At 40.3% G+C, this 12,793-nt stretch overlaps 1 protein-coding gene across 1 annotated transcript in view; it reads right to left on the reverse strand.

The window, feature by feature from the left end:
* RPA1 (replication protein A1) overlaps positions 1–12,793 on the reverse strand; it is a 76,669-nt gene that overhangs the window by 43,496 nt on the left and 20,380 nt on the right. Inside the window, exon 5 of the mRNA XM_030295043.2 lies at positions 3,869–3,957. Within this exon, the coding sequence (XP_030150903.1) occupies positions 3,869–3,957 (89 nt within the window). The remainder of the gene's footprint in view (positions 1–3,868; positions 3,958–12,793) is intronic.

Genomic DNA, 12,793 nt, shown 5'->3' on the forward strand with positions numbered 1-12,793 from the left:
CAATAGACACCGAAAAAAACACTGGACAAAATATTCACCATCCTATTCCTGATACAAACCCTCAGCAAACTAGGAATTAAAAGTAAACATCTTCATAATGATAAAAAAATATATATGAAAACCTACAGCTAACATAATACTTAATGGAAAAAGACAATGCTATCTCCCTAAGACCAGGAGCAAGACAAAAACAACCAGTAAGGCTAAATATTTTTTGTTATGTATTGGCTATTTGTTTTGTTTTGTTTTGTTTTTAAGTAAACTCTACCTCCAATGTGAGGCTCAAATTCATGATCCTGAGATCAAGAATCACATACTCTACTGACTGAGCCAGCCAGGTGCCTCTATCAGTCTCATCTTCCATAAGTATTTTATCCTAGTTTAAGTTTACATACCTTCCTACTTTTACCATGTGAAATTTTATTTCAATGTAATCATGTATTCATTGTGAATTATCCCAATCCGTATGCAGCCCCATCCTCTTTATTATTTTTGATGGTTTCATTTTCTTTTTTAAATGTTTATTTTTGAGAGAGAGAGACAGAGACAGAGACAGAGACAGAGTGTGAGGAGGGGAGGTGCAGAGAGACAGGGAGACACAGAATGCAAAGCAGGCTGCAGGCTCTGAGTTGTCAGCACAGAGCCTGATGCGAGGCTTGAAGTCATAAACTGCGAGACGCTTAACCAACTGAGCCACCCAGGCACCCTTATTTTCTAATTTTTAAAACAAATCTGGAAATTTATTTTGGTGAACAGTGAGGCTTTACTTTTTTTTTTTTTTTTCCCTAAAGTAGGTTCTATGCCCTGCATAGGGCTCAAACTCATGATCCTGAAATCAAGAGTCACATGCTCTACCGACTGAGCCAGCCAGGCACCCCTTTTTATTTAACTAATTTTTTTAAATTTTATCTTTATTAGACTTGGTAGAGGGACAGATGAGCCATTTCCTTTAACAGGGTCAGTGATTTACAATTCTTTGTCTTTTTCTAGAATTATCATTGTCTCTCGTTTAAAGTAATTAAATCATTCTGATTTCATTGTGCTTTTCTATATATTTTCACAAGAAAATAAAACTCATTATCAACAGATAATCACTGTTTAGGAAGTACTAGGAATCTATCTCTTAACGTAAACTATAATTGCACTGGCAGAATCTGTCTGATGCAACTATTTTGGAATTTGGGAGTCTCCTGAAGGCTTGCAACTTTCAGGAGAAGATCTGGATGGCAAATTACAGTCAATTTCAGCTCTTAGCACAGTAACAGCTACCTACCTCTGGGCCCTCAGCTAAATGGCAGGCAGCTAGCTGTGCACCTTTTCCTTTTTTTCTCCCCCATGTTTATTTATTTTTGAGAGGGAGACAGAGCGTGAGCAGAAGAAGGGCAGAGAGAAAAGGAGACACAGAATCCGAAGCAGGCTCCAGGCTCTGAGCTGTCAGCACAGAGCCCAAGGCAGGGTTTGAATTCACAAACCGTGAGATCATGACCTGAGCCAAAGTCAGATGCTTAACTGACTGAGCCACCCAGGAGCCCCTGTGCACATTTTCCTAAAACATTGTGCACACAGTTTTGGAGAAATGACGTAGGCAAAAAGGACCCTGTCCTCCAAATACTGGGGATCTGTGCTCTGAAAGCTGCTTCTGATCACAGAGGTGCAAAAGGGTGGGTGGCCACTGTTTTGCATTTTATGTAATAAAAATGAAAAATAAATAAAAATAAAAGTTAGGCATGAGGGACACAACAAAGAACAAAATATGGTCTGCACCTTCAGGGAGTTTATTCGTGGCCTGGCAATAAACACAGAAATTATTTTAAAAACTACTGGGTGTGGTGAGCTATCAAAAGAGTACCGATTACACGCTTTACATTATTTATTTTTAAAGATTTTATTTTTTACTTTTTTTTTTGAGAGAGCGAGCGAGCGGGAGTGACAGTGCATGAGCAGGGCAGGGGCAGAGAGAGAGGGATAGGGGGACAGAGGACCTAGAGCGAGCTCTTCACTGACAGTGGAGGCCAATGTGGGGGTTGAACTCATGAACTGTGAGATCATGACCTGAGCTGAAGGCAGGCACTTAACCGACTGAGCCACCCAGGTACCCCTGAAGATTTTATTTTTAATAACGTCTACACCCAATGTAGGGCTCAAACTCACAACCTCGAGATCAAGAGTTGATTGTTCTACCGACAACCAGGTGCCCCTGCTTTACATTTTTTAAAAACAAAAATAAAATAAAAACAAAAATGTGCGTAAGAATGATCTTAAGAAAGTACATTTGTCAGGGCACCTGGGTGGCTCAGTCGGTTGAGCTTTCGTCTGCAGCTCAGGTCATGATCTCATGGTTTGTTGAGTTTGAGCCCCACACAGGGCTCTGTGCTGACAGCTTGGGGCCTGGAGCCTACTTCAGATTGTGTCTCCTTCTCTCTGCCCACCCCCCAACTCTTCCTGTTTGTCTCTCTCTCAAAACTAAATAAAACATTTTTTTAAAAATTAAAAAAAAAAAAGGCGCCTGGGTGGCGCAGTCGGTTAAGTGTCCGACTTCAGCCAGGTCACGATCTCGCGGTCCGTGAGTTCAAGCCCCGCGTCAGGCTCTGGGCTGATGGCTCGGAGCCTGGAGCCTGTTTCCGATTCTGTGTCTCCCTCTCTCTCTGCCCCTCCCCCGTTCATGCTCTGTCTCTCTCAGTCCCAAAAATAAATAAAAAGGTTGAAAAAAAAAAATTAAAAAAAAAAAAAAAAGAAAGCACATTTCTCATTAACATTTCAATGTATTTGTTATTTTTAATCTATTGTAAGTGGGACTTTTTTCTATTCTTTCATTTTCCCTCTTTTCCTAATGCAAGCTTGTGATATTGTGATACATAAGAAATATTTTTTTGACCTTCATTCATGGTTCCTGGCACAGAGCTCTCAAAACCCTTAAAACTTCCTAAGTAATAAGAGGAATTAAGGGTATCTTATTTATAAAAAGCCCATTTCAACCACACCTAAGTATCAACACAGTGACTTCTGTAAAGCTCCTAACAATGGGGATGGTTGCCAGGGGAACCAACCATGTGATGAGAGTTGGAACTTTTAGCACCCACTCCCCACCTCTGGGGAAAGGAGAGAGGTTGGAGGTGGAACCAATCACCCAACAACAATGATGTAATCCAACATGTCTATGGAGGCCTCCATGAAAACACAAAAGGATGGGGTTTGGGGCACTTCTGTTGGTGAACACATGGAGGCACTGGGAGGACAGTGCACCCCGAGAGAGTACGGAAGCTCTGTACCCCTCCCACACACCTTGTCCAATGCACCTCTCCCATCTGGCTGTTCTCTGAGTTCTGTGAACCGCTCTAGCTCATTAATCTAATGGAACCTGAGGAGGGGATTGTGGGAACCTTCAATTACAGCCAGTTGGTCAGAAGCAGAGGGAACTACCTAGACTTCTGACTGGCATCTGAACTGGGGTTTGGCGGTGGTGGAGGGGTGCGGAGGCAGCCTTGCGGGACTCTGTCTTTATCTGTGGAATCTGAAGCTAACTTTGGATAGGTAGTATCAGAACTCAACTGGAACTGTAGGACAACCGGCTCTCGTCCACAGAGAATTAGAGAATTGCTTAGTGTGAGACAAACCCCACACTTTTGGTAACAGACAAGCCAGAAGTATGAAGGAAGTTGTGTGTTGAGAAAAACAGAGAGAGTTTTCCTTTTGGAGTCCTACCATCATTTCTTCCGTACTAAAAACCCTGAAAGAACAGCCTGGTTCCTAAACCTCCAAATCATGAGTTTTAGTAAGACTAACAAATCAAACTGAAACCAAATGGTAGAATTCTGGATCTATAAAAGGTATTCTATCGAGTGCTACAACCTATAAAAAAGCCTTTTACCTTCATTATAGGGCACGGGATTGCCAATCTTTAATCCAACTGCTTCAGCTGATTTCAAAACGTCTAACTCCATCAAAATAATTACTCTCCTACAAAGGCAAAGAAATAGAAACAAGTTAGAAAAAATCAATTCAGAACCTTTCAAATGACAAGCTACTTAAAAAGCTCTCCCCCAATAATCATTTTGATAAAACTATTTCCGTTTGTCAACAGGTTTTCATTACTGAATAACTTGAGAAATATATATCAATTCCTATGTAAATATTTCCCTTAATCTTTCACTGTATCATTATCAAGGCTTTTTATGATTGCAGGATTTTCATTTTCCATCTAGTCCTTTAATTAAAATGCAGTGCCCTTACCACAAACCGTACCATCAAGGAGTAAATGACACAATCAGAATTTAGATTAAACACAATAATACATGGCACAACAACAGATGATCTGTTTTCAGAAACATATACCCATCTAAACAATTACCTTCTCCCAGTGAAAACCATTACAACTGTAGCTATTTTTTAATGTAATTATGATCTAAGAACTTATAGTTCTTTTACCTATCTTTAACTCTAATTAAAACCTTTCAATAACTTCCCAAGAACCTTAGCCCAAAACTAAAACCTTTCACATGCCCTACAGGCTCTGTGTGATCTGGTCTTGCTAATCTCTTTCTAGTTCATCTCATACCGCTTCCCAGAAACACTGCTCTCCAGCAGTTCTGTTTGCTTTCAATTCCTGGTATATGCCATGTTTTCTCTTGCCACCCTCTCTCCTGCCACAAAGCCTTTGTATATGCTGCTCACTGACTGTGATGACCTTCTCTCATTCTGCCGTCAGCTAGTACTCATTTTTTGCTCTCACCTCAAATATCACTTCTTTTTTTTTTTTTTTTTTTTGTAAAGTTTATTTACTGGGGCACCTGGGTGGCTCAGCTGGTTAAGTGTCCCACTCTTGATTTCAGCTCAGGTCATGATCCCACAGTTCACGAGTTCAAGCCTCGTGTAAGGCTTTGTGCCAGGCGTGGAGACTGCTTGAGATTCTCTCTCTCCCTCTCCCTCTGCCCCTTCCCTGCTCTAAAATTTTTAAAAATTAAAAAAATTAAAAATAGTTTTAAATGCTGTATCACAAGACACCATAAGCAAGTTATGATAAAGTGGGATAAAATATTTGAAACAGCTAAAAAATAGTTGATATCCCTGGTTTACAAAGATCTCCCAGGAAACAAAAACATGCACAAAGTACATATATAAAAAGCTATTCAGAAAAGAACTACAAAGAATAAACAAGTATCTGAAAAGACATTTGAGCTCACAAATATGGAAATGTAAATTAAAGTAATGACAATTAACAATTATTTTTAAAAATTAGTAGCATACAGGCACCTGGGTGGCTCAGTTGGTTAAGTATCTGACTTTGGCTCAGGTCATGATCTCACAGCTCGTGAATTCGAGCCCCACGTCGGGCTCTGTGCTGACAGCTCAGAGCCTGGAGCCTGCTTTGGATTCTGTCTGTGTCTCTGTCCCTCCCCCACTCGCACTGTGTCTCTCTTTCAAAAATAAACATTTAAAAAAAATTAGTAGTATCCAATATGTTGACAAGGTTAAGGGGAACTTTTCCTTCCTTCCTTCCTTCCTTCCTTCCTTCCTTCCTCCCTCCCTCCCTCCCTCCCTCCCTCCCTTCCTTTCTTTCGTAACAGGTTTTTGAGATATCATTCACATACCACTCCATTTCCCCACCCATGCAGAACCACTAATTTGTTTCCTTGGATTTATTTATTCAGAAGCACTCTTACACAAAGTTACTGGGTGTATTAATTGGTGTATTTTCTGTTAAGAGACGTCGTTTGACCCCCACAACACTAACTCAAGCAATCTGCTCTTCAGAAGTAATAGCACGAACACATAAAGATAAATTTGCAAAGATGATTGCTAAAGCCCAGTTTGGAATAAAGCTAAATGTCCATCAAAAAATAAGGGGTAAATAAGCTGGGATGTATGGACACAGATTGTCAACAGAGGTAGGAAAGAGTACAAGACATGCCACCATCGTGAGATGGTAGAAAGAAGCAAAGCCCGTGAGACTGAAACTCTATCCCTGACTGTAGAGAACCAAGCCTAAGTTGTTGCACTCAACCCCAGCACAGCACTCCATCTTCTCCCATAACCATACCCCAGAGGACAGAAAAGTGGATAAAAAGCACCACTCGAGCACTCAAAGGTAGCCTGGAGTGAAAGATAATAGATCCCAAATGGGAAGGTTGGCAAAGAGATGTATCCAGCTTAAACTATGTGGGAGCGAATATGAAGTCTGACAGAACCATCCACGTTAAGCATGAAAAAGATAAAAAGAAATGACATGGCCACAATGCAACATGCAAAAATGTATAAAAATACGAGGAACAAAAAAGGCAGAGACAATTAGAGAATCCAATCTAGAAGAAAGCATAAGCCAAGAAAGGGAATAATACTGCCCAAGAGAGATTTGGAAAATAAGACTAAGAATTCAATAAAATAAAACTCAGAAGATGAGATGAGAGATTGAGAAGAAAAAGGAACTTAAGACAAAAACAGAACAAAAGTAATACCATTATACATCTAACACTTAAAGATTATAAACACCAAGAGACAGCAAGGAGAAAGCTAAAAACTGAACTACTAGTATGTTGGAAAACCTTGACTTAATCCAACATATGCATTAGAAAATAAACTAAAACAAACTGAAGACACAAAGGGAAGACAGTTATCCACAATGTAAATAAAAACTAGAACCAAATGAAATAGAAAACAGCATTAAGGAATAACACACAGAAAGATTTAATTGAAAAGAAATAAATCTGGGGCGCCTGGGTGGCTCAGTCGGTTGAGCGTCCGACTTCAGCTCAGGTCACGATCTCACCGACCGTGAGTTCGAGCCCCGCGTCGGGCTCTGGGCTGATGGCTCAGAGCCTGGAGCCTGCTTCCGGTTCTGTGTCTCCCTCTCTCTCTGCCCCTCCCCCGTTCATGCTCTGTCTCTCTCTGTCTCAAAAATAAATAAACGTTAAAAAAATTAAAAAAAAAAAAAGAAATAAATCTGCAGACTGAAAGGGCATACCATGGACCAGGAAAAAAAAAAAAAAAAAAAAAAAAGGAAGAACAATGGACATTAAGACACAGCCTGGTTAAAGGGCACGTGGATGGCTCAGTCAGTTAAGCGGTTAAGTATCCTACTTCAGCTCAGGTCATCTCACAGTTTATGAGTTCCAGTCCCACATCGGGCTCTGTGCTGACAGCTTGGAGCCTGCAGCCTGCTTCAAGTTCTGTATCTCCCTCTCTCTGCCCCTCCCCACTCATGCTCTGTTTCTGTTCTTTCAAAAATAAACATTAAAAAAAAAAGACATGGGGCGCCTGGGTGGCACAGTCGGTTAAGCGTCCGACTTCAGCCAGGTCACGATCTCGCGGTCCGGGAGTTCGAGCCCCGCGTCGGGCTCTGGGCTGATGGCTCAGAGCCTGGAGCCTGTTTCCGATTCTGTGTCTCCCTCTCTCTCTGCCCCTCCCCCGTTCATGCTCTCTCTCTGTCCCAAAAATAAATAAACGTTAAAAAAAAAAAAATTTAAAAAAAAAAAAAAAAAAAAGACATAGCCTGGTTAAGTCACTGAACTTGAAACATAATGAAAGAATTTTTCCATAATCCACAGAACCTATTTAAGTTTTATCAACTGTCTAAATGATGTCCTTAATAATCCAGACCAGGATCACTTGTTATATTTAATTATCAAATCTCTTAAGACTCCTTCAATCTGGAACAGTCTTTCAGTGTACACAATTTTTTTACTTTCATGCTTGAGATTTGAAAATCAGAGGTCCTTATTTTGTAGAATATCCCTTCATTTACCTGAGGTTTCTTCATGATTAGATATAGATTATGTATCTTTCGCAAAAATATACTATTAGTGATGCTGTGTTATTCTCATTGCATCTTATCAGGTAATACACGATTTCTATTTGTCCCATTACTGGTAATGTTAACCTTAATCACTGGAATAAGGTACTGTCTGTCAGGTTCCTCCACTATGAAGTTGCCTCTGTTCCATTTACAATTAGTAATTATGTTGTGGGGAAGTACTTTAACCCCATAAAAAAACTTGTCACTCTGCAAACTTTCACCACTTGTTTCAGCATCTGCGGTAGACTGAATCCCCCACACCAAAAGATATCCACGTCGTAACCCCTGAAACCTGTGAGCGGGACAACAAAGGCCTTTGCAAATGTGATGAAGTTAATGACTGAAATGGCAAGATTATTCCTGAATCCTCAGATGAGCCCTAAAAGGAATGGCATGTATCCTTTAAGAGGGAGGCAGATCTGAAACAGACAGAAGGCAATGTGACCATGGAGGCAGAGACTGGGCTGATGCAGCAAAAAGCCAAGGAATTCTAACAACCACCAGAAGCTGGAAGAGGGAAAGAATGGATTCTTCCAGACAGCTTCCAGAGGGAGCATGCCCCTGTCAACACCAGGATCTCAGCCCAGTGAAACTGATTTCAACTTCCAACCTCCAGGGGAAATAATTTCTGTTGTTTTCAACCACTAAGTTTGTGTTAATTTGTTAGAGCAGTCAAAGCACCCATTGATGTTTCCTGCATGAACTAATATTGTGATGATTACCAAATGGTGACTTTCTATTCCATCATTCCTTCTACATTTATTAGATGGCATTCTATGTTAAGAAGAACCTTTATCTTCCCCCCATGTATTCATTTATTCAGTACAGACTTACGAACTCCTATTTTATTCAACAGGTTGTAATCTGTTTGCACTTTTATTGTGGTTTATAAATTATCTTAGATTGGCAAGTGTAAGATTTCTGCCAGCCTTTTGACAGGGTCCCCTCTCCCTTTGAGCACTTCCTTACCAACTGACACATTAAGATAGTCCAGGCTCGACTTATAATTTCCAAGCCCATAACAAGCCATCCTCCAAGGAGCCTTGGTTCTTTTTGGCATTCAGAAACCAAGATGTGCTAAGTGGGCTCACAGCTATTGTGCTGTTGCTGCTCCAAAGCTCTCTTGGTAGACAGACCTAGGCAAGACAGACAGACAGACAGACACACACACACACACACACACACACACACACACTGCACAATATATGTATACTCCTACACCAACCAGATGTGAAGAGACAGTTTTCAAAAGAAGACATACCTAGACAAGAGGTACAGGAAAAGATACTCTACTTCATGAATCAGGGAAATCTAAATCAAAACCACAATAAGACATCACCTCATTCATATCTGTCAGAATAGCAATTATCAAAAAGACTAGAAATAACAAGTGTTGGCGAGAATATGGAGAAAAGGGAACCCTCGTACAGCTGTTGGTGAAAATGTAAATTGGTGCAGCCACTATGGAAAACGCTATGGAAGCTCCTCAAAAAATTAAAACTAGAACTACCATATGATCCAGCAATTCCACTTATGGGCATTTATCCAAAGAAAACAAAAGTAGTAACTTGAAAAGATAACTACACCCCATGTTCACTGCAGCACTATTTATAATAGCCAAGATATGGAAACAACCTAAGTGTCCACCAATAGATGAATGCATAAACAAACTGTGGTACACACACACACACACACACACACACACACACACTCTATTATTCAGCCATTTAAAGAAAAGGAGGATCAGGGGCGCCTGGGTGGCTCAGTCGGTTGAGCGTCCGACTTCAGCTCAGGTCACGATCTCGCGGTCTGTGAGTTCGAGCCCCGCGTCGGGCTCTGGGCTGATGGCTCAGAGCCTGGAGCCTGCTTCCATTCTGTGTCTCCCCCTCTCTCTGCCCCTCCCCCGTTCATGCTCTGTCTCTCTCTGTCTCAAAAATAAATAAAACATTAAAAAAAAATTAAAAAAAAAATAAAGAAAGAAAAGGAGAATCTTGCCATTTGTGAAAACATGAATGGGCTTCCAAGGCATTATGCTAAGTCAGACAAAGAAAGGCAATTACCATATGATCTCTCATATGTAGAAAAATAAATAAGCTCATAGATACAAAGAACAAACTGATCGGTGGTTGTTAGAGGCAAGGGGAAGGGGGTGGGAGAAATGGGAGAACTGTTTTTGTTTTTAGTTTAAATAAATTGAATAACAATAAAATAAAAATAAAATAGAACTTTATTTTTTTATCAATTTTTTTTATGTTTTTATTTTATTTTTGAGAGACAGATAGAGTGTGAGTGGGGGAGGAGCAGAGAGAAAGGGAGAACACAGAATCTGAAGCAGGCTCCAGGCTCTGAGCTGTCAGCACAGAGCCCAAAGCGGGGCTCGAACTCACAGACTGTGAGATCATGCCCTGAGCCAAAGTTGGATGCTTAACCAACTGAGCCACCCAGGCGACCCAATAAAATAGAACTTTAAAACCCCAAACTAATTATATCTGTATCTACATCTACCTATCAAAAACGTTGAGTTCACTCTGAAACCTCCAGTTCCAATCCAGAATCACAGATTTCTCCCTTGGCTAGCTCTCACTGCCCTCAACATATTTATTAAATCAATTCCCCTCATATGTCACCACCTGCCACTGCTGCACCCACGGACATCCTCCTCCAGATGCTCAAGTTCCATACCTAGTTCTAAGATTACCACCATCCCATTACAAACAAGCACCCTCCTCTCCCCATTGGTTCTGACACTCATGCTGGACTATCACCACTTCTTGCAGACCCCCTCCTTATTCTGCTTGGCCTCCCTCCTTATCCCACCCAGTCTCCAACAACATGCTGCTGTCCCCGGACCCCCACACTCCCAGATGGCTTCATCCCTTGCTCAGGATCCAACGGCCACACAGACTCTTGCCTCACCCTACTCAGGCTCCGACAACCCATTCTGGGCCGCAGCCATTCTCCCCTCGTGTGTGTTCTCCTTACCTGCTGGGGCTCCAGCACCCTGTCCAGCCCACAAAGACCCCCTCCTCACTTTGTTTGGGCTAATACCTGGTTCCAGACCACCACCATCACCACCCCTCCCTTGTAAACACCTACCTTGCTTGACCCCACCTAATGGCTTTGGACCCAATTATACAGGAAGGAAGAGAGCAGTAACAGTGTTTATATTGTCATTCCACTACCAAGATGATTTCCATCGATTCACCAATTATTGATAAATATGCATGGTGAGATTTTTGGAATGATGCTCATTAAATCATAATATAGTTATTTCTAGGTTGTATCAATTTTAGACCATTTTTTCCCCTTCTTTGTACCTTGTTTTGCATTGCTTGAATTGGTGATTCTGTGTGTTGTTTTTATTAAAATGATCATCTTCTCTAAAAATCTGAATACACAAAGAGCTACAAATATATTCTAAGGAACACTGGTGAAAAACTTTAAATAGTGAAATACTGTGTAATATTAAATGTTAACTAAATTAAAGTAAGCTTATACAATGACATGCTAAGTAATATATGACATAGAAGTTTATCTAGGAACATGTAAAACAACAACCATAAACTTAAAAAAGAATTTTATAAAACTATATTATGAAGTTTTTTTTTAAGGAAAATACAAATTTATAAGTACTCATGTTTACAGAAAAATTCTGGAAGGATTACAACAAAATGTTACTAATAGTTACTTCTAGGCAGTGGGATTACAGTTATTTTTATTTATGTGAATTTTATAATGTACGTATGACAAAAGTCTTTTTTACAAAGCACCAGGACAAGGGGCGCCTGGGTGGCTCAGTCAGTTGAGCGTTTGACTTCGGCTCAGGTCATGATCTTACGGTTCATGGGTTCGAGCCCCGTGTCAGGCTCTGAGATGATAGCTCAGAACCTGTAGCCTGCTTCGGATTCTGTGTCTCCCTCTCTCTCTGCCCCTCCCCTGCTCATGCTCTGTCTCTCTCTGTCTCAAAAATAAATATAAACATTAAAAAAAAATTTTTTTTTTCAAAGCACCAGGACAAGAACACAAAATTCTATCAGGGTGAAAATAGTAACAGCAACTAAGTTAACTGTCAACCTAGAATTCTATACTTAGTTAAACTGAGAGTGAAACAGACATTTTTATTTTTTAAATTTTATTTCTTTGTTTAAGCAATCTCTACACTCAAAGTGGGGTTCAAACTCATGACCCTGAGATCAAGAGTCACACATTCTACTGAGTGAGCCAGCCAGGAGTCCGGCAACAGACATTTTTAGATGACAGATTTTTATCATTCACAAACTTTCTCCATAAGAGCTGCTCAAAGATATTCTTCAGGAAAATGAGAACTGAACTAAAAAGGAAGGAGTATGATGAAGGAGACAAACGGGAGCTAACAAACTATGGGTAAATATAAGTAATGGCTGTCTGTGTAGAGAATGCTAATCAGAAGAAATAAAAACAAAATTGAACACTAAACACAGATCATTTTGAGACCTTTGTTTTATTTGAGAGGATGGTAAAAATACTGACCTATTTTAGAATTTCTGTTAATTTACATATGGATTTTTAAATTTTTTTTTTTTTTACATTTATTTTTGAGAGACAAAGTGTGAGCGGGGGAGGGGCAGAGAGAGGAGACACAGAATCCAAAGCAGGCTCCAGGCTCCGAGCAAGCTGTCAGCACAGAGCCGGATGCGGGGCTTGAACACATGAACCATGAGATCATGACCTGAACTGAAGTCGGACACTCAACTGACTGAGCCACCCAGGTGCCCCCAGGATTTTTTTTAAATGTGAGAGTACCCACAAAAAACAAACAAACCAAACAAACAAAAACACAGCACAAATAGAATGTCTCTCAAACCAGCAGAAGCAAAAAAGAGAATTAAGGAAAAATCCAATCAATCCAAGGCAAGAAAAAAATAAAGCAAAAAACATGGTGAAAACACAAAAATTAGAAAAAATCAATAATAAGTTAAGCAGAATAAACTCACCAACTAAATCTCAAAATGATTTCTAGGGGCG

The sequence above is a fragment of the Lynx canadensis genome, chromosome E1 (assembly GCF_007474595.2).
Source record: "Lynx canadensis isolate LIC74 chromosome E1, mLynCan4.pri.v2, whole genome shotgun sequence".
NCBI lineage: Eukaryota > Metazoa > Chordata > Mammalia > Carnivora > Felidae > Lynx > Lynx canadensis.